Consider the following 26,178-nt stretch of genomic DNA (forward strand, 5'->3'; position numbering starts at 1 on the left):
TTGTTCAGAGTCCCCTTTTACATGGATTGGAGGTGGAGAGAGCCGGAGTCGTGGGGAAGTCCTGTTTCTATCCTGACATCTTGAATCCGCCCCCTTGCATATTTCTTGACCCTGCTGAGTTCATAGATGTGTATCATAAATTTGTGCCAGAAGGTTAGAGGACATTAAGTCAAATCCCCTTATTTCACAGTGAAGGGAACTGAGGCCTAGGGAAGTTAAGCACCATGAATAAATCAGCATAGATGATACCCCCAGATTAGTTAGGTGTCACCTGGAAGAACATAATGCCCTGAAGGGTTAAGATCTGGGATAAGTGAATTTTGTTGGGGAGAAGGGATTAGCCAAAGTTAAGAACATGGTGCATTTCTTGAAGAGAATAAGTTTTGAAGTCTCTATGGTGAATGGGCCCAGGCATCTTGGGCACCAGGGAGTGTGAGAGGAAAGGAGGGAGAAAGTGAGAGGGAGGGAAGGAGGGAAGAAGAGAGAAGGAAAGAGGGAGGGAGGGAGAGAAGGAGGGGGGAAGGGAGGGAGGGAGGGAGAGAATATGAATGTTGAGTACCAGGGAAGGGATGTTAAAAGAAGACATATGTGGTAGGTGCCAAATATTTCAGGCCCAGATCTTAGCTGGAGGCCATCTCTATCCTCATGCTTCACTTCTTAGCATTCTTTCATCCTCCTCATCTTCCTTTAACCTGTTCATTTTCAGAATCATCATCTTTGCCACTAACTTTCTATATGACCTTGGGCAGGTTGCTTCTCCCCTGATCTGGGACTCAGTTTACTCATTTATAAAATGGGTGGACTGGACTATTCTGACCTCTCAGGTCTCTACCCTCACCAGAATGAGTGAGTCTCTTTCTTTGGGCAAGTCCATTGAGCTTACACGTCTTCAGCTATAAATGAACCTGGACCAGGTGATCTTTAACATTCTGTGATGCGATGTCCTCACCCAACATTTCACCAGCTCTGTGCTCACTGCTTGTGTGCCTCTTACAGAGATGAGATCTATTGCCAAATCTGCAAGCAACTGTCTGAGAACTACAACAAGAACAGTCTTGCAAGAGGTTGGATTCTACTGTGTCTTTGCCTTGGCTGCTTCCCCCCTTTGGAGAAGTTTATGAAGGTACAATTTCCCGGCCTCTTGGGAAGCAAGCCCCTAGGGAGCCCAAGATTCTGGGGCTACTTGGAACCACATTATAGTGGAGATGAAAAAGACTTTGGAATCAGAGGACCTGGGTTCAAATCTTAGTTCTGTTCCGTAATACCTGTGCAACCCTGAACAAATCATATCTCCCTTTTGGGCCTCAGTTCTCTTATCTACAATTTGAGAGGCTTGGACTGGATGCTTTCTAAGATGACATCCAGTTCTAATTCCTGTGTTCCTATGACTGACAGGACTCCATGACTCCTGTGGGGAAGCCTTGGACTCAGGAGGGAACAACTTGGAATGGTTGCCATTTGGCCGGTTTTGAGAGAAAGAAAAGGACTAAAGCAGTGAAGATTCATTTCAATATTGTATAATATAATTAGGAAGTTAATTCTACTACTTTTCATCTCTTCTTTCCCCTCAAAAAGAAGCGTATACAATCTGAAAATGAGAATCAGCATGGTGTGTCGGAAAACTTATTGGACCAGGGATCAGGAGACATCACTTACAGTCCTCCACCTATCAGGGCCTTGTTCTGTGGCACTGAACAAATCCTTCAAACTCTCTGGGGCTCAGTTTCCTCCTCAACTAAATAGGATAGTGCTCCCAGGGCTAACTAACTCATGGGATCGCTGTGAGGATAAAACAACGTTACAAACGTGAAAGGTCTTTTGTTGTTGTTCAATGATTCAATTGTGTCCAACTCTTTGTGACCCTGTAGACCATAATCCATCAATACTATACATAGCATTTTCTTGGGAAAGATACCGGAGTGGTTTGCCAGTTTCTTCTCCAGTGGATTAAGGCAAACAGAAGTTAGATGACTTACCCAGGATCACACAGTTAGTAAGTATCTGAGGCTAGATTTGAACTCAGTTCTTCCTGACTCCAGGCCCAGCACTCTATCCCACTTAGCTATCTAGCTGCCTCTAAATACTCGACAAATACCCAGTGCTTACTTGGAGGTTGTCTAATTTTTGACCAGCTAGGTGGCATGGCAGAGAAAGGCTTGGAGTCAGAAAGACCTGAGTTCAAATCTAGCCTCGGACATTTACTAGCTGTGTGACCCTGGGCAAATCATTTAACCTCTGTTTGCCTCAGTTTCCTCATCTGTAAAACTGGGATAATAATGGCACTTATCTCCCAAGATTATTGTGAGGCTCAAACAAGATGATAATTGTAAAGTACATAGCACATAGTAAACACTATATAAATGTTAGCTGTTATTATTGTTGTATCAGTTACCCATCTCACTCATCCCCCCCAGGAACAAAACAACTGAGAAATGACTAGAATTGAGAATATCATCATGGTGTTTCTGATTTGGGCTAGGATGCGTTAGATGCTGCTTTGGGCTGCTGCTGGCTTCATTTTAGCTGCTCCTGCCTTCACTGTCCTCTGTCCTTCCTCCCTCCAGTACCTGCTAAACTTCATCAGCAAAGGGCCACCAGGCTACAGGTCCTTCTGCACAGAGCAGCTGAGGCGTACCTATGCCAACGGGGTGAGGAGTGAGCCTCCCAACTCGTTAGAGCTCCAGGTAGGAGCCAAAATCTGGGACGGGTTCTGGGGGCTGGGAGGGAAGAACAGACTGATAATTGGGGTCTGGCACATGTGCAGAGTGCCGCAGATGGCATGTCCAGGTGGAGGACATGAGGGGAAAGATGGGCTCTCTTCATGTGGAGACTCCAGGAGAGGCATCTCGCACCTCTCCCAGAAGACCGCCATTACACAGCCTTCCAGAGAGGCCTCCTTCTCGCCATTAGTAGGTAATGAAGACAAGGTGAAGGAGGAGAGGGAAGAGTCTGTCCCCATGATCTCATCTAGTCCTGGATCCTTCAGCAATCATCATCTCTCAGTGGTGTGTCCCCTACCCAGAACCCCACAGGAAAGCCATAATAGCTTTCCATGTGCTTTCTTTTTTTTTTTTCCCCAGTTTAGGCTCTTTTAATGTGTCCTAAGGCAAGCTGTTAAGGCAGGAACCATGAGAAAACATTTGCCTTTTTTCTTTATAGCCAAAAAAAAGGGGATGAAAATGAAATAAAAAACCACTACAGGTATTTGTAGGGAAAAAATGATTTTGTACATAGGGTATAACATATAAACTCAAGACAACTCATAGACAAAAAGGTGACCTCCCACAGCTATCACCCATCTCTGCAGAAAGTTTATATTCCATGCACTTTCTGCTGATGGGGAGGATGCCAAAAGGCCAAGGTATTTCCCTAGGGTAGGTGGTCCCCCTGATTATCAATCACATATTATCTATTTAGTGTCTGCTGTACGGCCAGGACTGCACTAGATAATAGGGATACAAGTACAAAGAATAAAACTATCCCTGTTTATGTAGGAACAATGACAATTGGATGGAAGCCTGGACACTGGAACCCCTTGATCCTTTTCAGTGTGGCTGTTCTGAGTAATCAACTAGGCAAATTATAGTCATTTGAAGGCCCACCAATGAAGCACTCTCCACCACCACACCATAATAAGTTGCCATTAGCAAAATCATTTAATTAAGAGCACCAGTGAGGAAGCAAGCAGAAAGGCATTGTAAAATGTCACATACATTTTTGGACATGGCCAAGGTGGAAATTTGTTTTAACTATGCATATTTGTTACACAGGCTTTTTTATTTTTCTTTTTTAATTTGGGAGGGAAAGAACATAATAGCTTATTAATTGAAAAATTAAGAGAGGTTCAAGAAACCATTTAATTAGAACATGAAAATTGCCCAAATAATTGGAAGGAACCAAGTGCCTGAATTCAGGTCCTGCTTCTGTCACCTAATTGGCTATGTGATCCCAGACAAACTTATTTGGTTTCCCTTAGCCTTAATTTCTCTCATCTATAAAATGCTGAAAATAATAGCACCTACTTTCACAGTGTTGTTGTGAGGGTCAAACAAGCTTATACATGTAATGCACTTTGCCAACCTTAAATAAAAACAAAAGTGAGTGTTTCTGTAGCACTCTAAGGTTTGCAAATAGTAGCTCATTTTGTTCTCATAACAACCCTGGAAGGTAGGTGCTATTATTGTTTTCACTTTACAGATTAGGGAACTGAGGTAGACAAAGGTTAAATGGCCAGCCCAGGATCACACAGCTAGTAAGGGTGTGATGCAGGATTTGAACTCAGGTCTTCCTGACTCCAAGTCTAGTGTTCCATCCACTGCACCACCTACCTGCTTTCCTTTAAAGCCCCATGTAAAGGCAAGCTATAAAAATAATCATTATTATTATTTTGGGAATCTGTAAACCAGAAAATATCTCGATACATGATGCATTCTGGGACCCCCAAAAGTCTTAGGGAATCAAATCCTGGGGATTTTTTTCTTTGTTCATGCCCATTAAGGAATTTGTGAAGACATAATGGATATAAATGCAATCCTTATTAGTATAATATGCTCTTCAGATGTAAGGTGATATTATTTTTATATTTATTTTCCTTCATTCAACAAATATTCACTGAGTGCCTGCTTTGTGGGAGGCTATGGAGGATGCAGAAGTATATATGTTTAGAGTTGAATATTCACAGGCTACAGGAAGATGGGGCAGGAGAAGGCCGTGGTGAGTGGAGGAGGCCAGCTCTGGTCACTGTTGATTGAATAGTGCACACCCATGAGCAAACTAAAATCTCTTCATGCTAGGGATTTGCAAAACTATTCACAATGCACACAAATGTATAAATGCTAGAAGGACTCCGTGGGGCTTTGGCTTCAGCCCTACTCAAAAAAACAGAAAGGGACCCTGAGTCCTCGTTTTCTCTGGGGACTTTCTTACAGGCAGTCAAGTCCAAGGCTCGTATTCCTGTCAACATCACCCTGATGAATGGGGAAAGCCTGACGATTACAACCGACTCTGCCTCTTCCTCCAGGGAAGTCTGCCAGTATATAGCTGATAAACTGCACCTGAAGGATCTCTTTGGGTTTTCCATCTATGTTGCCATATATGACAAGGTAACACGTTTATTTACACACACACCCACAGAGCATCCCTTTACTCTGAGCACAGACCCACAAAATCCAAGAATCACAAGGAACCTCAGAAGTTATCTTGATTTCCTCATACACACCCTTACACCTAATTACCAGACATTCTATGCCCAACCCCCATAATCCAAACTCAGACATCACACACCCAGTCACTACATACCTAAGTACGCACAAATTCCATATCCAGATGACTCCTGGCCAGACACTGTCACACTCAAGTACCTTCCTATCCAGACACCATTGTCTACGTATAAATGCTCACATTTTCTAAAACAGATTCCTGTACTTACACATACACAAATATACAGAGAAACCCAAAGACCTACCCTCACATTCCCATATGCCCATTTATCCCACATATCCTCACACCCAGATTTCCACACACTCAGTTGCCCCTCCCCACACACAGATATATATAGATATATCCATATAATCACATACCAAATCCTTTTGTACCTATACATCAAAAATATTAGGTCAAGATTTTCTTTCGGCAGTATGCTTGTGTGTCATGAACCCAAGGTGCAAAGTGACCTATTTGCAGACAGGTTATCCTCCCTCTGATTAGGGGGGCAGGCCTTGGCCAAGTGGGGAGAGACATCTCTGGCCATTCAAAACCATTAGCTTTATTTAATTTGACTCTAAATGATCAGACCAAGCAAAATCCTGATAAAAGAAAGTTAGCCCTACCCTTTAGAACTTGTCAAAATTAAAACTTCAAAACCTGAATGTTTCACAGTTTTTCTGAATGGATTCATTTTTTGGTTTCTTTTTTGAGCTTATTACAATATAATCAGCTTCACATTTGCTCAGATGACAATCCCCTTTCAAAGGTATTGACAATCCCCTCTCTGAGCCTTAACTTTCTTATCTGTGAAGTGTGGGCCTTAGACTAAATGATCTCTGACATTGCAGTTCTATAACTCTTATGACATTTGGTTTTGAATAGACCTATGCTATTATATCTATGTAAGAGCTAGGGAAGGAGGGAAGGAGGGAGAGATACAGAGAAACAGAGAGACAGACAGAGAAAGAGAGAGAGAGAGAGAGAGAGAGAGAGAGAGAGAGAGAGAGAGAGAGAGAGAGAGAGAGAGAGAGAGAGCTGAGAAAACAAGAAATCTTTTATCTTTTTTGTTTCTACTGGTGGAAAGCTGACTTCTGGATCACAGGCTTCTCCCACATGTGAGACTCTCTATTACTCAGGTCTGGTCATTAGATGGAGGGAGTGATCATTTGATGGATGCCATCTCCCAGTGTGAACAACTGACCAAGGAGAAGGGTGAGAATGAACGCCAGTCCCCTTGGCGCTTTTACTTCAGAAAAGAAATCTTCACGCCATGGCATGACTTCCAGCAGGATCCTGTCAGCACAGAACTCATTTATCACCAGGTTATTAGAGGATTTCGGTTTGGAGAATACCGTTTGGAGAAGGTGAGGAGATTCTTAGAAACTATCAATCAATCAACTCTTTTGTCTCATGTGGTTTTTCATTTATGATTTCTTGAAATATCACTCTGGAAAACAAGGTTTTGTTAAAGCCCACTGTGATTCAAATGGAATTACTAGAATATGCCTTTAAACCCAAATCATTGTGACTTTCACTGATCGGCCAATAATCGGTCCCAGCCCAGGCCTCACTTGATCATTGTTTGAGTAAGTGAAAATAGCAATTACTTCTGTTCTGGCCAGAAACTCGGAGGGTCTCCTCCAGCTCTTGCCTCATTCTTACCTACCGGTAGTACTTAATTACTAAATGGGCTTTGCCTCAAACAAACTGAAACCCGGGAAAGACCTTAGCTTAAAAGCCAAGGTCCCCCACGGCGTCCGGGGCCATCACCAGTCAGCTTGACCTGTGTCTTGTCACTGGACTCTGATGACTCTAGAGGAGAGAGTGAAGCTGATGACTTTGCACAGTCCTGCCTTACTCAAATCCAATTCACTTGCAGGTTAAGATGTCTTTAATAAAGGACAGACAGTAACAACATTCAGCAAGTATTTATTAAGCACCTACTGTATGTCAAGTACTGTGCTAGGGGCTGGTGATTCGAAGCAAAAATTAAAACATGTCCTGACCTCAAGGAATCTGCATTCTGTATGATGGAGACAACATGTACATATGTGAATGTATGTATATGTATGTAGAAGTGTGTAGATAGATAGACAGACAGACAGATAGATAGACAGACAGACAGATAGACAGACAGACAGATAGATAGACAGACAGACAGACAGACAGATAGACATACAGACAGACAGACAGACAGACAGACAGACAGACAGACAGACAGACAGACAGACAGATAGATAGATAGATAGATAGATAGATAGATAGATAGACAGATAGATAGACAGATAGATAGATAGACAGATAGATAGATAGATATAGACACACTTGGAGTATCCGCTGTGCGTGATTCTCTGAACTTGCCCTCATACTGGCAGGTGGGGTCCCCCAAAGGGTGATTACTACCTTGAAATTTAGGAGTAACCCTGTGGATGACTACTTCGTACAATTATTCACCAGGGTGCTTCTCATTAGCACCAGTAGACTCAATTAGTTCTTAGAGTTGATTAGTCAGCAAACATTAATGACCTACTATGTACAGGCACTAGAAATGCAAATGACTATATACAAATAAGATACAGAGGGCTGCTAGGTGGCAGAGTGAATAGGGCCCTGTCCCTGGAGTCAGGAGGACCTGGGTTCAGATCCAGCCTCAGACACTTAACACACACAAAAACAAAAACCTAGCCGTGTGACCTTGGGCAAGTCACTTAACCCCAATTGCCCTCCAAAAAGCAAAAAAACCCCAAAACAACCAAATAAGATATAGACAGGGTAAGTTGGGGAAAATCAACATAAGGAAAACACTAGCATTAAAGGGGGATCAAGAGCCCCAATTACCTCCCCCTCGCAAAAATATAGTTAGAAGGTCCATCTATTTGTATGAGACAGTTGAAAGAGGAAATAGTAACAGAAAGCACCTGATGTGAGATGAGGAAGATGAAGTTCTAGGTGAAGGGCCTCAATTTTTCCAGTGAAATATGAGGGCAGCTTCTCAGCTGAGAGGGTGGGGAGAAGGGGAACTATGAAAGGTTTGAGGTGGGACAAAAAGTTTTGGAGAAGCCACTGTGGTGAATGGGATAGTGAATCAAGTGGGGAAGGTGGGGGTAAAAGGCTTGCCTTGCTACAGAGAGAACCCAGTTTTATGGACCCAGTCATTACAGTTGGGGGGGTCCAATTTCTTTCAGCAGCACATGAGTAGCAGCAAAGGCAATAGGGTGGTGGGAGTAATCCTCGGCTTAGATTTGGCAGGGTAGGATCAGTAATGGGATAAGGAGGCAAGGGACTCGAGAGAAAAAGATAGTATACAGTGAAATGAGTTCATTGAGGGGTCAGTGGAGTAGTGAAGAGAATGTAGCCAGTGTAGGTATGATGGCCTGGAAAAGAACTGAGGAATGGAGGCTTCAAGAACAGAATTTAGGGGTGCAAGGTAAGGGAAGAAGTAGAATGACAATAGATTGTGATCAGATCAAGGAATTGTAGAGTTCATGAAGATGGAGGTGGTGCATTTAGGGGTATGACCATCTCTGTGTGTAGCTGAAGTTTGGGGGAGGGAATAGGCCATAGGAAATGATGCAACCGATAGAAGCTGGGCCTAGGAAGACCCAAGTTCAAATCCTGCTTTAGATATTTACTGGTTGTGACCCTGGGCAAGTCACTTAACCTCAGTCTGCCTCAGTTTTCTCAGCTTTCAAATGGTGACTAATAATAGTACCTATTTCCCAGGGTTGTTGTGAGAATCAAATGAGATAATAATTGTAAAGCATTTAGATAGTAGGTACTATATAAATGTTATAATGATGATGACAAGTAAGTTGAGGAAGGGAGATTAGTGTATTTGAGAGAACATATGTATGTTGAATATGTATATTGAAGTTCCATAGTATGAGGGCAAGAGTTGAGGTGGAGAAGATTGTGAGCCAGGCACTAAACTCATTAGCGAAAGAAAGGTAGTGTTCTGGATGATGGTAGATAACAACTAACAGAATTTGAGATTGGGTGGTAAATATGGATTAATTGAACCTCAAAAGAGGAGAAGTTATTAAGTGATGATGGTAGAGGGAGAGCATGTAAGTGTCAATGGGAAGAAAAGAATATTCCAACTCCCCCACCTCAGTCTGTAAGTGGGAGATTTGAGCAACCAGTAGAAAGGCAATCCAGGTGTGTCATCAGGAAGGAGCCAGGATTCAGTGAGAGCCAGAAGGTGAAAGGAGTGAGAAAGGAAAAGATTTAAGATATAAGCAAGTTTTCACCAATGGAGAAGACATTCCAGCGAGCAAATTAGAAGGGATGGTTCACCTTAGAGTGACATCTTGGCAGGATTGAGTTGAGAGAGATGGGAATAAAGGGTTAGAGATGGGGGAGCTGAGGATAGGTTTGAATGACAGAAATTCAGAATCACTGGGATGGGGAGAGTAGAGAGGATGGGAGTATGTTAATGGTTGAGGAATAAGATTGGGTAGGTTATTCTTATCCTTCAGGGTTTGGACCCAGGGTTGAGTCTTCTCAAGGTTTTAGGCAGTAGAGAGCTCAGAGGAGTGGTACCTCTCTCCCCATCCAGCAGGCAGGCCAGGTCAGGAGACCACATGAACTCAAACAGCATAGCAGCAACAATAGTAACAAAGCATTTCCCCTAAAATATCTGGAGTACTCTCTCCCACAAAGACACATAGAGTCAGAGAGGAGGAGTGATAAGTGGGCACAACCTTGAGAAGACATACATGTAGGGAATACATTTGGTCAAAGGAATTTGCAATACCAAAACAGCAGGCCTCCATGTCTTTCTTTCTCTAAAGAATCTTTCCAAAGGTCACTTCAAGGCATGGGGTCAGTGACAGACAAAGGACTCTGTGGATAATTTGAGCTGGCACCCTACAAATGCTGAACAGGAGGATCAAGTAGACCTACCTATTCCTCTTGGGAAACATTGTCACTGTCAGATGGGCCAATTTGCTGCTGGGTGAAGCTGGACAAGACTTACATACAAGAGGGGCGGCCAGGTAGCACAGCAAGTAAGAGCACTGGCTCCAGTGTTGAGAAGACCTGGAGATCAAATGCCAGGCTCAGACACTTAGCACCCACCCAGAAACACCTGGCTGTGTAACCTTGAGCAAGTTACTTAACCCCAATTGCTTAGGGGCGGCCAGGTGGCTCAGTGAGTAAGAGCACCGGCTCATAGGCACTCTATGACCTGGATCAAATCCCGGGCTCAGATACTCAGCACCACACCCAGAAATAACTGGACGTGTAACCTTGAGCAAGTTACTTAACCCTAATTGCTTTAAAAAAAAAAAGACTTACATACAAGAAACTTGTATAAAAGAGAACAATGTAAAGCAGTGTTAGATCATGTGATTCCAATTCTAGGTACAAAAGGAGTTCATAATCAGTGTAGGCTGGAATTACCAAGGAAGGTTTCATGGAGAAGGTAGAACTTGATGTGGGTAAAATTTGGATTATTGAAGGGTAGAAGAAGATAGAAAAAAATGACATAAGCTAGGACCCAGGAGATAAGAACAAAGCATTGTGCATGAACATGGTAAGAAAATTGGTCTGGCTAGAGCAGGAGTTTGGACAAGAATGGGAAGTTGAGTTGGATGGTCTCGGTTCCAATCTTTATTCTATTTTTACCCTGCTATCTGATTTTAAAGAATAGTCATTCCCTCTCTCTTAGTCAGAGGGTTGAACTAGATAATGACAGATTCTTTGAGCTCTAATACTTTATTATTCCATAGCTAGATTTTAGGGGGCCTTGAGAGCCAAGTAGAGGGTATATTGAGTTATCTTAATAAAGCAACTAGTCAAATGTATATCTCTGGTACCTGAAAGATCTTCAGAACGAATACAAGCACCGATATATTTTATTTCAATAGAAATAGGACCAAGACTATCATCAGGTCATCATTAACTTTGAATCAGAACCTAACAATACATCTGAGTCTATAAGAGGCAATCGCTATCTGAACTGGAGTTTCTGTTTAACATGTCATAGTTTTCTGTCTGGAATTGTTTGGAAGAGGGATGGTCCTACTAAGAGGCAGGGGGGATGGATCAAATGACCTGTCTAAGTCACGTTTTTTGCTGGGCCTTCTTCCTGACCCACCCATTTTCATTCTCTACCTCCCTGGGGACCCAGTACTGATTGCAGGAAGTAGTGGTGAGCAGTTAATTGGGTTGAACTGACCATGGGCCCCAAAAGGAGAGGAGAAGAGAATAAGGCTTAAAGTGGAAAGAATCTTTTCTTCCCAATTCCCCATCAGGCTACTTATGACCAACTGAACTTTTACAGGAAGAGGACCTGGTGGAGGTGGTTGCCAAACACTGCTACATTGTATTTGGGAGCGTCATCCAGAGCAGTGACATTCAGAAGACCCTTCCCGCCTGCATCCCTGGGAAGGTGCTCAAGACAAAGTCACAGGAGCAGTGGGTCAGACTTGTGACTGAAGCCTGTGCAAAGGTCAGAACCTCCAGATGGCAACCAGCTCATCTCTGTTCCATTCCAGCTTTAATACCTGCTATGTTCTGGGCACTCTAGAGAATACAGTGAGGGTGTGACGTAGTCGGTCCCCTGAAAAAGCTTACAGTGAAGGACGGCAGTTATACAACAGATGATGTAACAAGTATATATGTGTTCAGAGTAGGGGAGGGATTCCTGTGGGCTAGAGAAATCCAGGAGCTCCCAATAGTAGTAATAAAGAAGGGGAAGGAAAATATAAACCACACGAACATCTCTGGTATCATTTTGTCTGCTAGAGAAGTGTAATGTGTCCTTCAGACTCATCTGGGCCTACTCAGGGACTATGGTATGAGCCCCAGGACTGGAAGGCCAGCCTAGTCTGGGTAGCATGGTCCACAGTGCTAATATCTCATTTAGTGAGCAAAAGGTAATCCCTTTTCTTTCATGGGAATAGAATCTATGATCAAGGCAGCTAACATGAGGTAACCAAGAGGCAGGAGGGTGTCCAAGATCCGAAAGTACAGGTCAGTAGTCTTACCAAATCAGGACCTTATAGACAAAACAGGAAAATGTGGTCTAAAGTCAGGTAAGAGTTCAAGAGATCAAGTACCCAAATAGATTTAAGCTTGAACAAAAAACTGTTTCTAATTGGACTCTCTTCACTGGGTGAGTAAATTATAGTCTTTTGAATCCTTAATTTGAGGCTGACCAAATTTGGGGCTGATCCTGTCCTTAGGGGCAAGCAGGTGGCACAATGGATAGAGCACTAAGCCTGGAGTCGGTAGGACATGAGTTCCAATCCAGCCTCAGATACTTCCTACCTGTGTGGCCCTGGGCAAGTCACTTAACCCTATTTGCCTCAGTTCCTCATTTTACAGATGAGCCAGAGAAGGAAATGGCAAACCACTCCAATATCTTTGCCAAGAAAACCTCAAATGGGGTCGTGAAGAGTCAGACATGACTGAAACAACTGAATAATAACAAAATCACTTCCTTTTTCACTTGAATGAACTTGAACTCTGGACTGCTCTGAAATGCTACTAGTATTTTGCACATGAGAAAAAAAAACCATACAGTAGTAGATAGGAAGCACATTGAGGGCAGGGATCACACCATTTTTAGCTCTCCTAGAGAAGTAATGAGGAACTTTTTTCAAAAGCACTAGTACATAAGGGAAACATAACTCAAGGTTAACATGAGAGGGTGAAATGTTACATTTGTGTTCTTTTAAAATTAAGAATAGAAAACATGAGATTCTGTTTAATAAGTATAATATAAAACAGTTCTATGTTCTATTTTCTTTCTTTCTTTTTTTTTGGAGGGGGGAGAGCAGGGCAATTGGGGTTAAATGACTTGCCCAAGGTCATACGGCTTGTTAAGTGTCTGAGGCCTCATTTGAACTCAGGTCCTCCTGACTTCAGAGCCGGTGCTCTATTCACTGCACCACCTAGCCACCCCCTGTGTTCTGTTTTCTAAGGAAGATAGAATGCAAAGGAAAGAAATGAAGAGGAGGAGACAAGGATGGAAAAAAAGTCAAGTGAGAGAGAGAAAGAGAAATACAGGGAAAATAAACATACAAAGTGAGACATTTTGTTGTATACACAGAGATTAGGCATACAGCAACATCCAAGGAGAGGGAAATAGAAAAAACAAAACCCTAGGAAGAAAGCAAGGAAAGCAAACACAAGGAAAAGTAAGTATACACAGAGATGGAGTATGTACAGAAAGAATCTCACGGACTAAGATCTTCTTCTTGTGGCCCTCTCAGAGGCTGGCACGAAAGATTTTTTAATCTGGGTTGTAGTTTTGTAAGTAAAAGACTTGATGTACTTTTTGATGAAAATTCATACATTCATTCAACAAATATTTATGAAATGACTTGTGTATCAAGCACTCTGAGAGATATAGGTATTTATTAAGCATCCATTATGATTCTGTACATTACAGATAGGAAAATTCCATAAAGGGCTTTATATGGCCCCATAATGGAGTTTTCCTATGTGAACAAGACTGGAATCGGCCTCTAACACAGGAATGGCTGGAGCCGAACAGAGTAGACCAGAGGTGGGTGTATCAGGGATTAAAGAGAAATTTCAGAGTAAGGAAAACAAGCATAAGCCCCACCCCCCTGAGAAGGAGGACTTAGCATGCTGGGGCAAAGGAAGGTCTTATATGCATAAAAAACCACAAGGGGTTGAGCCACAACACAATCCTTCTTAGCGGTTCCACAGCAGGCTCATGAGTGGACAGTGCAGGTGTTCCTGGGTCCTGTGGGAACAATTCTTAAGTTCCTAAACCTTAAGTTTTAAGTCTTAAGGGTCTCTGAGCCTTGTGATTATTTATTAGGGTAAGGAATCAGAGTTAGCATGGTGGGAACAGAAGTGCAGTATTTGGTTCAGTTACATAAGCACAGGAATTCAGGAGTTGTTTAGCATGTCGGGAGAATTTGATGGATGGCTTTAGGCTGCAGCACATTGGCTCTCAGGTCCCTGGGAAATAGGGGGAGCTTCAGCAAATCTAAACAGTTTTTGATTAATATAAAAGTCATAAATCCCTCAGTGAACATCTGGTGCTGGTCAAAGCAATACACAACCAGAGGGTGAGATCACCCAGAGTGCAAAGCTTTGTTGTTATGCCAAGCTCAGAGCACAACCTGGTTGCTGGGCCTTAGCTCTGGGAAACAGGGTGTCTCCAAATACCTTGGCACCTATTTGTAATATTCAAGGTCATAATGATGCTTAATAAATGCCTGTGTCTCTCAGAGTGTTTGGTACATAAAAGTCATTCCATAAATATGTGTTGAATAAATGAATGTTTGAGTAAATGAGTTACTGAGTGAATGAATGAAAATACAGACAAGGGTACCTCTGTTGGGTATCACACAAAAGATGTTTTCTCCATTTTAGGCTCCCTACATCCAAAATCGCTCCTCTCCACTATTGGTAAAGGAACAAATTTTGACTATGGTTTGTTTCCAGTGGCCTCTACTATTCTCCAAGTTTTTTGAAGTTACCAAAATTTCAGGTAATGGTAACTAATTGGGAAAGGGAAAACAGCAGAGGAAATGGGGCAGGTCTGAATCAGAGCACCATCCCCCAGTGTTCATAAAGAATATGTCATCCCATTTCCAGGGCCCAACCTGCACAAGACTCAGCTGGTTTTGGCCATCAACGGGAAAGGTATCTGCTTCCTTGACAAATCAGAGAAGAAACTTTTGGACCTGACCTACCCTGAGGTTACTGGCATAGTCACCAACAGGTTAGTGCCCTGAGCTAAAAAGAGGTCTTTACCTGCCATGTGTCCTCTAGAGTGGCACGGCTACCTGTGTATCCTTGGGCAAAACATTTAACCTCTCTGGACCTCAGTTCCCTTAGCTGCAAAATAAAGGGATTGGACTAGATTAGTCCATCAATAAGCATTTATTAAATACTTACTATCTGCTAAGGGCTGAAGATACAAAGACAAGCAAAAAGAAAGATGGTCCCTGCCCTCAAAGAGTTTGCATTCTGATAGAGGAAGGCAATGTATAAAGGGAGCTGAAAGGTGGGGAGGGGAGAAAAGGAGGCACCTGAACTGGGACATAATGATGGCTAAGTCTAGAGAATCAGGGATGGTTCTGGAGCCTTTTCCCAAAGTGGAGGTTATGGAAAAGAACTCACCAAAGAAGGGACCCACAGGAGCCCCAGACTAAAGGAACTCTAAGGTACTTTCCAGCTCTAAAATCCTATCATTCTATGATTAGAATAAGCCTAATAGTGGTCAGGGGCGGGGGCATTGACTTTCCCAATTCCTTGGATTAATCAGAATTGAGAGAGGTGGAAACTGAACGGAGACCTGTTGTTTAGCTGGGATTACTGACCCTTTTCTGTCTGGGGCTTTCCCTCACTGAGGAGTATTCAGGAGCCCCCCACCCTCACTGTCATCCCCCAAAATAACTATCCATTTGTCCTCTGAGCTTCATTTCTTTCACTTAACCACTATTCTTTCTAGGATTGTATTAAAATACACATGCCCTAGGAAGGGGTGGTAACATATCAAATCCCTAACACTTCAGGGTAAATAAGTTAATCAGATCTTCCTTCCTGCTCAGGACAGCTGTAACAATATAAAGGTATTGGATTCTGAGAGCCTGGAAAACAGGGGATACTGAAATAAGGATTGGTAGGTGAGGAACACACAAGTGACTAAACTTAAGAGCTTTGTTAAGGACCAATTCCATTAATCTCAGGCCACCTTGATCACTTAGCCTCCATTTCTTTTTTCCCTTAGAAAAATATTATTTATTTTTTAATATTATTTTTCAAATTTTGAGTTTCAAATTCTCTTCCTCCCTCTATGCCCTCCCCACCCATCATAAAGGCAAGCAAAATGGTACTAATTATACATGCAAAACACATTTCTGTTTTTGCCATGTTGCAAAAAAAAGCAAGAAAAATAAAGTGAAAAAAGTATGCTTCAGTCTCCTCTCAGAGTTCACCAGTTCCTTCTCCGAGCTTTCATTGTGTCTTTCAGAATTGTCTGGGACCATGTATTGACCAGAGTATTAACCTCCATTTCTCATCACAAATTCATTCCATTCACTCTCCAAGGCTAGGCCCACAGGTGCTCCACTCAGTGGTTTGTCTCTGAATGGGGGCCCTGAGGAGGGGGATATGATTATAAAACAGCCCTCTTGCTTGTGAGAAATTCAGACAGAATACACACCTGCCAGCATCTGCCTCCCTGAAAGATACCTCAGCTTGTACTGAAAGAGGGATGGCGTTTCCTGTCACGTTAAATACATGAAAAAGCATCTTTCCAAATCTCCATTTGTACTGGCATTAATCATACAACTAAAATATTTTGTTTACAGTCAGACATGTAATAATTAGAAGAGACCTGATCAGGAAGTAGATAATATATGATAAAACATACGCTGTGGACAGCACCAAAGAGGATCACATTTCTGTCTCCTCCTGTCTCTTCCTCCCTGACTGAGCAGGGTGGGCACTACTAACCAGCATCCCAGAATTCTACTGCAGCAGCAGCTCTCCAGAGTCCAGGAAGGAGATCCAGGGATCACTAAGCAACTAGGTGGTGCAGTAGATAGAACCTTGGACTTAGAGTCAGGAAGATCTGAGTTCTAATCTAGCCTTAGACATTTACTAGCTGTGCAACCCTAGGCAAGTCACTTAACCTCAGTCAGCCTTACTTTCTTCATCCATAAAATAGGGACGTTAGCTATTAGATCACACATACACAATTGGCCCTGTCTGCAGCTTTCGTCCTGCATGGTGCACAAGACAGGAGAGAACTTAGTACTGTGCCAGGCGTATAGTAAGCCCTTAATAAATGTGTGTTGAATATTGACTAACTCTTCCAACTTCCCTTTCCCTTTAGATCAAAAGTGTCACCAAATGGGTGAAGTCTGGGACACTGTCTATTGGTCATTTCTGGAGTCTGATATCTCTATGGCAACCTTCCCCAGGCAGCACCCCAGGAGTCAAGGGATTACATGTAGTTAGTAAAGTTATTATTATCCCCATTTTACAGATGAGAACATTGGGACTCAAAGAGATAAAAGGACTTGCCCATGGTCACGTAGTAAACGTCAGGGCCAGGATTCAAATCCAGTGTTCTTTCACCTACAACTTCCTTCTTTCCTGCTTTTTTATTAAGCTTTGTCTTTTGCCTTTCCCTTTTGGCTTCTGTTCTGACACCATTTTAGTGAAACATTTATACCATATCTCTGGCCAGAATATTTCAAGTATGCTCCCAAATTTGATAAATGAAAATTTCTCTTCTTTCATTTTTCTCCTCTCCTTTACCACAGGGAGCAGGAAATAAACATTATAAAGAGAAGTAGAAACAGCTGGGCCTAAATAATTCCTAGTCTGCTAAATCTACAAATAAATTAATCCAGCATCAGGAGAGTTCCTAGACTGAATCATTCTCACACTCAGACCAGATAATGGAGAATAGTTTTCTAACTCTGAGGCCAGGGTCAGTCCTTGGCCTTAGTGATGATTAGCATTCTCATTCACAGGGCACCCCAGGTATTTAAGCAGAATTTCACCCTGTCCACCCTGAATACAGAGGACTATGTGTTTGCCTCCAGCGAGAGCATGGCCATCGCGGAGCTAATGGCCATGTTCCTAGAGGGTCTGAAGAAGAGATCCATATATGCTATGGCCACAAAAGATAAGAAATCCACAGGTACCTTGGTTCTAGGGAAGAGGGGAGGGGGGGCAAGGTATGAGTATGAGGTGCTGGGCAGGGGCAGGCCCTATAATGGGCCAACGATTCCATGATGCTGGTTGAAGTCTTCTTAGTCTGGTGGACGGTTGGGATTGGGGGGTGGAGAAAGGACTGATGGGGTGGCAGTGGGGTGGGAAGCAGAGAATCCACAATTGTAAGGTTCCTGACCAGGCAAGAGCCAGAAACATGTCAGTAATCAAATAAGATTCATGGAGCTGAAGGGCCAGACATAAAAACTCCTTTTATCATTAGACATAAGATTATAACTAGCATGATGAAGTATGAAGGGGTCTAGAGAAAGACCAGGCTCTGGGGCTGGGCCGTAGGGATTCAATACTGAGGTCAATTTAACAATTCAACTCAGGGAACATTTATTAAATCCCTACTATGTGTAAGGTACTAGACTATGTAAGGACATAGTCCCTGTACTCAGAAAACCTACATTCCACTTGACAATGGGGTTGAGTTTGTCAAAAAGGCCTCCGGACTTGTTACATTCAGTATTCTAGACCTGTGTATCTCTTGGAACCAGCCCTATCCTCCAGCTTTCTCTGAATTCACCTCAGCCTTCCTCCTGGCTCTCTATGGCAAAAGTCATCTTCAAGCAATGTCAGCCAGCATCAGGACAGAGCATAGAGGAGATGCTTAGAGTAAGAAAGATCCTGCATCTCGTATAAAGCACAAAGGGCACTGGCCTGGGAATCAGGAGGCCTGGTTTCAGATTCCAGTCCTGTCACTAATTGAGTAGCTGTATGACCTGGGGCAAGTGACTGACCCTCTCTAGACTTGGTTCCTCATCTCAACTCCAGCTTCTGCCCCCTCCCAATCCCTATCACTAACTGCCTCTTGGACATTTTCAACTGTATGTTTCCTACATATCTCAAACTCAACAGGCCTCAAGCAGAATTCATTAATTCATTATCTTCCCACCCTTAAAAACCTACCCCTCTTCCTCACTTCCTTTTTTTTTTGTCAAGGGTTCCACCATCCATTGAGCAACCAAGGTTCACAATTTTAGGGTCATCCTTAACTCTTAACTCTTTCTCCCTCTCACCAATACCCCATTCTCCCCAAACAGTTGCCAACTCTTATCCCAGTATCCAATAAAAGAGAAGTGTATGTTGTCTCTTCTAGCGTTTGTTGTCTAACTGGGGAAATAAGACAATTGTACATGTAGGTGATCAACAGTTAGAATTCATGTAGCAATTTAAGGTCAACAAAACACTTTATAAATATCTCATTTGATCCTCATAACAACCTTTTTTAGCTATTATTATCCCCATTTTGCAGTTGAGAAACTGAGGCAGGAAGCAGTAAAGTGACTTGCCCTGGGTCACACAGCTAGGAAGTGTTTGAGGCCAGGTTTGAATTTAGCTAGGTCTTCCTGACTCCAAGCCCAGGGCTTCTATCTGCTATGACACCTAGTTGTCTCTAAGAATGCCTATAAGAAGTCCAAACAGGAGACCCTAGAATGGGCTAAAGTAGTTGGGGAAGTACTGTGAATTGCAAAGAAAGGAAGAGATCAGAATAGGGACAATGAAGAAACATTGCCTAGAAGAGGTGAATTTTGAAGAGGGTAATGATGATGGTTCCCAGATGGAGTTTCTGGGAAGTCATCTCTAGACTCCTAATATTGTAGGAAAGAGGTAAAATGAGAACCAGGATAACTCCATCCCTTCTAAAGAGGGATCTTGAAGAAATAAATGGAAACTATTGTCCCTCTTCTCTGGGCCTTTCTTGGCCTTGAGACTCCCCAAATACCTGCTTTTTCAGGGCCAAGAGATAATGTGTTAGCAATACCTCCCTTCCTTCCAACTTATTCTTCCTGCTGCATTGGCATAGCCCATCTTTCCAGGTAGACAATACCCTGTGTTTATCCTTGGGCTTGCAGACGACCCCACCATCCTGTCGTATAAAAGAGGAGACTTGTTGATCCTGACGGAAGGTGAAGGGCTAGCGCCCAGTGACAACTGGATACTAGCCCACAATGACAGGACGGACAAGACTGGAGTAGTATCCATTGACAGCATCTATATCATCCCCACCATCACGAAGCCTACCCCACAGATGATGGTAATGATGCTCTCTTACATTTGTATCATTCTGCATTTCTCAAAACACTCTTACGACCTGGGATGTTCAACAGGATTTACCTCTGTTTTATAGATGAAACTAGGGTCAGAGCATTGAAGTGACTTATCCACAGTCACAAAACAAATTAGTGGAAAAGTCAGGACTTGAACACAGTTCTCAGAACTTCTTCCCTATACCCTTCAGAGCTAAATGTAAAGTATAACTACCTACTATTTTTTTTTTACCTATGGGCAAGATCTGAGCTATATCCCTTTTGTCATAGATTTATGGTCCTTCCCTAAGTCCCTGGTCTTATGCTTCTCCCCATGACCTTTCCTACCACCCCTGGCAGATGTTTCTGTCCCTCCCCCTAACAGAGACCATCATCTGCCACGAGGTAGGAGGAGACAGTGGGTCTGTGTTGGGGGAAGCCTCCACACTCTTTTCTGACTTGTCCTTGGGTAACAATGTCTTTCTTATTTAGCCCCGGTGGATTCCAAGATCAAAGCCCTGAGATCTCTGAGATCATAGAACATCAGGGCTGGAATATTGAGGTCATCTAGTTTAGCTTTCCTTTCTCTTACAGACAAGGAAACCAAGGCAGGTGCAAAGAAGGAAAATGATTGTTCATGGTCAATGAAGCAAGGGAAATGAAAGCACTAAAATACATGTCCCTCGAGGTCCAGCTCTTTCCTCTCCCTCTCGTTCACTGGTCTGAGCACAAGAGGCTGGACAGGATGACCTCTAGAGGTCTCTTCCTAGTCTGGAATTCTCAGGCAAAGGTGATATTCTCAGAAATAACTAGAGAGACCATTCCTTATGGTGGAGATGGAAAAAGAGGCCTCTATTAATGTTTCCTCTGGGGCTCCACTTACCTTGGGTGAAACCATCCCAGAGTTGGGGATGGCTGAGGATCTGGAGACTCCAGCTGAGTGGTTCCCTTCCCCTGAAGGAGCTCCTACCTTCTCTACTGCTCACCACCCTCATCCCCACCCCTAAAAATACAGCATCATAAGCATAACAGTGTAGAGAACACTGCATGTTGCTATTCCCATTTTACAGATTAGAATAGTGAAGTTTAGAGAGGTTAATGACTTCTCTGTTATCACACAGCTAGCAAATGGAAGAGGATTAAACCAAATGCTCCTGCCTTTAAATCTGATGCCTCCATCCCACTGCCAAAGAACAATACAATTGCATAACATTTTTAACCCTTGAGAGCCATCCCACTGTGGTTATCCCTGATCATGCAGGCAGATCAGCAGAACTAGGCATTGTGATTCACGGAGAGTGTGTAATCCCTCAATCAACAGCATTTATTTAGCACCTACTATGAGTTTGTGATTTAAGCAATAAGGATACAAAGATAAAAATGTAATAATCCCTGCCATTATGGACTTTACATTCTGTTAGTGGAGACAACAGGTACATAGACAAAATAAATACAAAGTCTTTGGTGGGGGAAGGGAGGTAGTAGCATCAGTGGGGAATTACAGTAGGGAACTGGGAAAGCAATCCTGTAGAAGGTGGTGTCTTAACTTTGAAAGAACTTAGGAGTTCTTAAAATGGATGGGAAGAAAGAGAGCATGGCAGGCATGGAAGGAAGCATAATGTCTTAAGTGAGACACAGGAAGAAGGTGAGTTTGGCTGGACCTTAGGGAGTATGAAGGCGAGTAGAATACAATAAATAAGCCAAACTGGAAGCAGCTTGAGTGTGGCTTTAAATGCCAAATAAGGGAGTTTATGATATGTTGGAGCTAGGTGGAGAAGGGCTTTAAATATCAGGTTGAGGATTTTATATTTTATCATCCAGGCAATAAGAAGCCATTGAAAATTTCTGAGTAGGGGAGTAACATTGTTAGGTCTATGTTTTATGAATATCGATTTGGCAGCTATGAAGGAGATGGACTAAAGAGGGGGCATACTGGGAACAGGGACGTTACTGGAGGTTATTGCTCTAGTCCAAAGGAGAATTGGCAAGGGCCTGTGCTAAAGTTGTTGCTATCTATCTTGCCTACAAACAAAAAGAATGGGGAGTTTAGTAGGAAATGGAAAAGGTGGGGAAGAGGAAAAGAGATTACAGGGATAGAATGGACAATATTTGGCAACTGGTAGCATATGCAAGATGGGGAGAGGAAAGAGGTAAATTTTCTAGACATAATATGGAAAAATAGAATTCATTAGGTTCCCCGCCTTCCAGAGCAGGGTAGTCAATCAATTCATCAACAAACATTTATTAAAACCTACTATGTTCCAGGTACTATGCTAGACCCTGAGGCTGCAAAGACACAACTGAAAATGTTCCTGCCCTCAGGGAGTTTACAATCTAACTGGGGAGACAACATATACATATGGGTAGTTACAAAATAGAAGGTAATTTGGGAGAAAGGCACTAGCAGATTGGGGTAAGAGGAGAGGTGGAGGAAGGAAAGGCTCATATAAAAGGTGACTTTTGAGCTGATCCTTGAAGGAAATCACAGATTCCAAGAGACGGGGATGAGGAGAGAGTACATTCTAGGGATGGTGGAGAGTGGGGAGGGGTCTGTCAATGCAAAGGCACTGAGATGGTGGTAACAGGAGTTGGTGGTGGAGCTGTTAGTCTTACAGGTATGAAGGAACTGGTGTGGAAGTGATAAAGAGTTTAATTCTAGGTCAGGAAATACCTAGAGATCAGGCCTCCAGTAACAGGACAGAATTCACATGCAGTGCCAATTCTGGGGCTTCGTCCCAAGAGAGCGGGAATGAGGGTCACCCAGAGGATGACCCTGCACATGGAATATGCATTGGACTCTGTCGGGATCTGTGTGTGAGGCCCTGGTCCTTTCAGTAATTAGCTTGGTGTCTGAGGTCAATTAGATTAAAAAAGAAGCTCTTCACCAACCCATCAACCAATCAAGAAACATTTATTAAGTGGTGACTATGTACCAGACACCTGAGATTAAAAGAAAGACAAAACCATGGTCCCTGTCCTTGAAGAGTTCCCATTTTAAAGGAGGAGACAGCATACAAATGGTTACATAGACACAAGATATATGCAGGATTCATTGGTACTCTTGGATGGCACCAGCAGCTGGGAGGATTGGGAGAGGCCTCAACAGGAGGTGGGAAGTGAGCTGAGTCTTGGAGCATTCCAGGCATGGAGCCCAGCCAGGAAGAAGACCGGAAAGATAAGAAGGGGCTAGATTGTGAAGGGCTTTAAAAACCAAACAGAATTTCATATTTGATCCTGGAGGTAATAGAGTCACAGACGTTTATTGAATGGGATAACACGGTCAGATCTGTACTTTAAGGACTATCAGCTAGAAGGATAGAGTGGAACAGAGAGAACACTGAAGAAAACAAACCAACTAGATGGCTATTGCTAATGGGATGTGATGAGGGTCTCCACCAGAGTGTGCCTGTGGGTGGGAGGTTAGAGAGAAGGGTAGGGAGAAGGTTAGAGAGAAGCTCCTATGTGGGAGATATTTTTAATGTAAAAAGGATGGATTTAGCAACCATTTGGCTATGTGGGGGTGAGTGGGCAAAAAGTCTGAGGGTGTGAACCTGAGTAAACTAAGAGGAAAATATTCAGGTTGGATGTTGGCTTTGGTGCTGAAGGTCACACTGTCTCTTCTCTAATGTGTCCTTGGTACCTTGTGCCGAGTTCATGCCCATGTCATCAACTGGGAAAGATTAGGTGCTTGGGACTATGGACAGGTGTTTTCCTCTTGGGAGAGCCCTTCCTCCAGACCTGGCCTCAAGCATTCAGCGTATAACTGTGGGACAGGACCTTGTTGGGGTTCAGGCTTGCTGCATGAAAAGAGACTTGCTACACTTTGGGTGTCTGTATTTCTAGAGTCTGTTGGCAATGTCCCCTGAGGATCGGAAGCTGGCCACCCTGAACGCACAGCCACAAGAACTTGCGGAAGAGTTGAAGGAAAAGCCATACACACTAGAGGAGTATTCCTATGAATACTTCAGGTAATGCGCCTAAGTAACACTGCTCTCTATCCTCACAGACAGGTGAGACCCAGGTCTGCAGTTACAGACACCCAGCGTAGTCCTGCCTTCATCAACATCTTTTTTTTTTGTGGATACGTTTTGCTTTGACACAGGAGACACATCCCAACAAACATGCAAGTAATGCCACTCAACAAAGTATATTCCCCAAGAAGTTAAGAAAAATTGCTCAAAGAGCCAGGAGAGCATTGTACCCAGAAACAGCCACATTGTACCATGATTAACTATGATAAACTTAGCTCTCCTCAGCAATGCAATGATCCAAGACAACTCCAAAAGACTCACGATGGAAAATGCCATCCACATCCAGAGAGAGAACTATGGAGTCTGAATCCAGATCAAAAAACACTATTTTCACTTGTTTTTAATTTTTCTTTCTCATTTTTTCCTTTTTGTTCTGATTCTTCTTTCACAACATGACTAATATGGAAATAGGTTTAATATGACTGTATAAGGATAACCTATGTCAGACTGCTTGCAGTCTTGGGGAGGGAGGAGGGAAGAAAAAATTGGAACTCAAATTTTACAAAATGAATGTTGGAAACTATCTTTGCATGTAATTTAAAAAAATAAAATTCTATTAAGGAGAAAAAAAAAAGAAAGAAAAATTGCTCAAAAGAAGGATTGCAACTGATAGTACCCATCATTTTATCACCAAAAAAGTAGAATGTGAACTTTCATTTCAATGCTTTGGTGCCAAAGTGGTCCATTGTCTTTGACCTGAGTTTTGTTGTTGTTTAATGCCGTCATCATATACTTCAAGGTTTCTTTACCTTTTTGTGTGTGTCATGGACCCCTTTGGCAGTCTGCCAAGTGGACACGCCTATGGACCCTTTCTCAGAATATTGTTCTTAAATGCATGAAGGAAAACACATCTAATTATAAAGGAAAACAATTCTCAAAATGATGTTTGCTTCATAATAGAAGAAATGCAAAATTTCAATTGGAGGTTAGTGAAAATAAAAATATAATATTTTCATCTAGATTCAAAACCATTCCCCCAAATTTACCCATATGTGCCAGGTCAAGAACCCCCAGTTTACATTATTGTAGTCATCATTCTTTTGGCCCTTTCTTCTGTATACATCACTCTATAGAAGTCTTCCTATGTGACTCTGAGTTCTTCTTACACTTCAATATATTCCAGTATTTTCATATAGCGCCATTTGGCTAGCCATTGCCTTATCACTGGGTACATAGTGTAGTTGGTCAAAGAAATTGGGAGATATAAAGCTGTAAAATGAAGCAGGTGGGGGCAATTTGTGGATATTCATTAGGTCCAGGGGCTCTCATCTGAACTTAACAATAGGGGTTGGGTTGGAGGTAAGTGGTAGAGTAAGAGAGAGAACAGTCAGCTGGCTAAAGTGTGAGAAAAGGAAACGTTTGAGACAATAGAAAAGTAAATGGTGGAGAAAGAAAAAGGGAAAGAGAGAGGAAAAAAAAGAAATTTGTAACGAGCGAGGTGAAACTAAATGCCTTTGGCCTACATAAATTTGTGACCTTCCCCTTTTCCAAGTCTTTCTTAGGTAACTGACAAAAAGAAGGCATTCAATTAAGACTTATTGAACTAATTTGACTGCTCAGATCTGTTTAAGCCTTAGGATTCCTTCCTTCTAGTCCTAGCCTTGACCTTGCTGTTCCAACTGACTGATTCCATCATGGAGAGATCTCCCTGACAAGAGTCCTTAGGCCACAACCAAGCTTCTCTCCTTATCTAGGCTCCCTGAAAAGGAGACTATCAACAAAGCCATGTTCCCCAAGGCACGCGGTAAGAGTAAGCTGTGGGAGCATTCCTGGGAGCCCCTCAGACAACCACTACTGAGGAGAGTCCATGCCAATGTGGACTTTAGGGACATCGCCTGCCAGACCTTTGCTGATATCCTTTCTCTGATGGGCTGGGCCTCCCTTCACAATTCCATGGAGTGGGGGAAGAGAGTGAGCACTATGCTTTTAAAGGGATTCCTTATCAGTATGACCCCAAGCTGAGGTGGGGGACAGGGAGTACAATATCTTCCATATGGACCCCCCTGTACAATTCATATTTTGTGTCCCCCAGGATGAAACCTAAGAGCAGACTCTGTCCTGGCCTCTTCATGACCAGCTATAAGTCACTGCTGCCCCAAATTTAAAAATTCATTAAGATAAAGAAGAAATAGCTACTCAGTCCAAAGTCACAGAATAACTAGTACCAAACAGACCGAAGGTTCAGG

The 26,178-nt window shown here is 42.8% G+C and overlaps 1 protein-coding gene across 1 annotated transcript in view; it reads left to right on the forward strand.

Moving 5' to 3' along the window:
• MYO7B (myosin VIIB) overlaps positions 1–26,178 on the forward strand; it is a gene marked incomplete at its 5' end in the record, with an annotated part of 127,210 nt that overhangs the window by 74,127 nt on the left and 26,905 nt on the right. The window contains 11 exons of the mRNA XM_069063371.1: positions 997–1,123; positions 2,565–2,684; positions 4,929–5,102; positions 6,342–6,569; positions 11,492–11,659; positions 14,566–14,683; positions 14,791–14,917; positions 17,685–17,854; positions 19,788–19,969; positions 23,805–23,929; positions 25,687–25,844. Of these exons, the coding sequence (XP_068919472.1) occupies positions 997–1,123; positions 2,565–2,684; positions 4,929–5,102; positions 6,342–6,569; positions 11,492–11,659; positions 14,566–14,683; positions 14,791–14,917; positions 17,685–17,854; positions 19,788–19,969; positions 23,805–23,929; positions 25,687–25,844 (1,697 nt within the window). The remainder of the gene's footprint in view (positions 1–996; positions 1,124–2,564; positions 2,685–4,928; positions 5,103–6,341; positions 6,570–11,491; positions 11,660–14,565; positions 14,684–14,790; positions 14,918–17,684; positions 17,855–19,787; positions 19,970–23,804; positions 23,930–25,686; positions 25,845–26,178) is intronic.

This window comes from Petaurus breviceps, unplaced genomic scaffold, assembly GCF_028583685.1.
Source record: "Petaurus breviceps papuanus isolate PSGF00001 unplaced genomic scaffold, PetGlider_PUasm1.0 90556, whole genome shotgun sequence".
Lineage (NCBI taxonomy): Eukaryota > Metazoa > Chordata > Mammalia > Diprotodontia > Petauridae > Petaurus > Petaurus breviceps.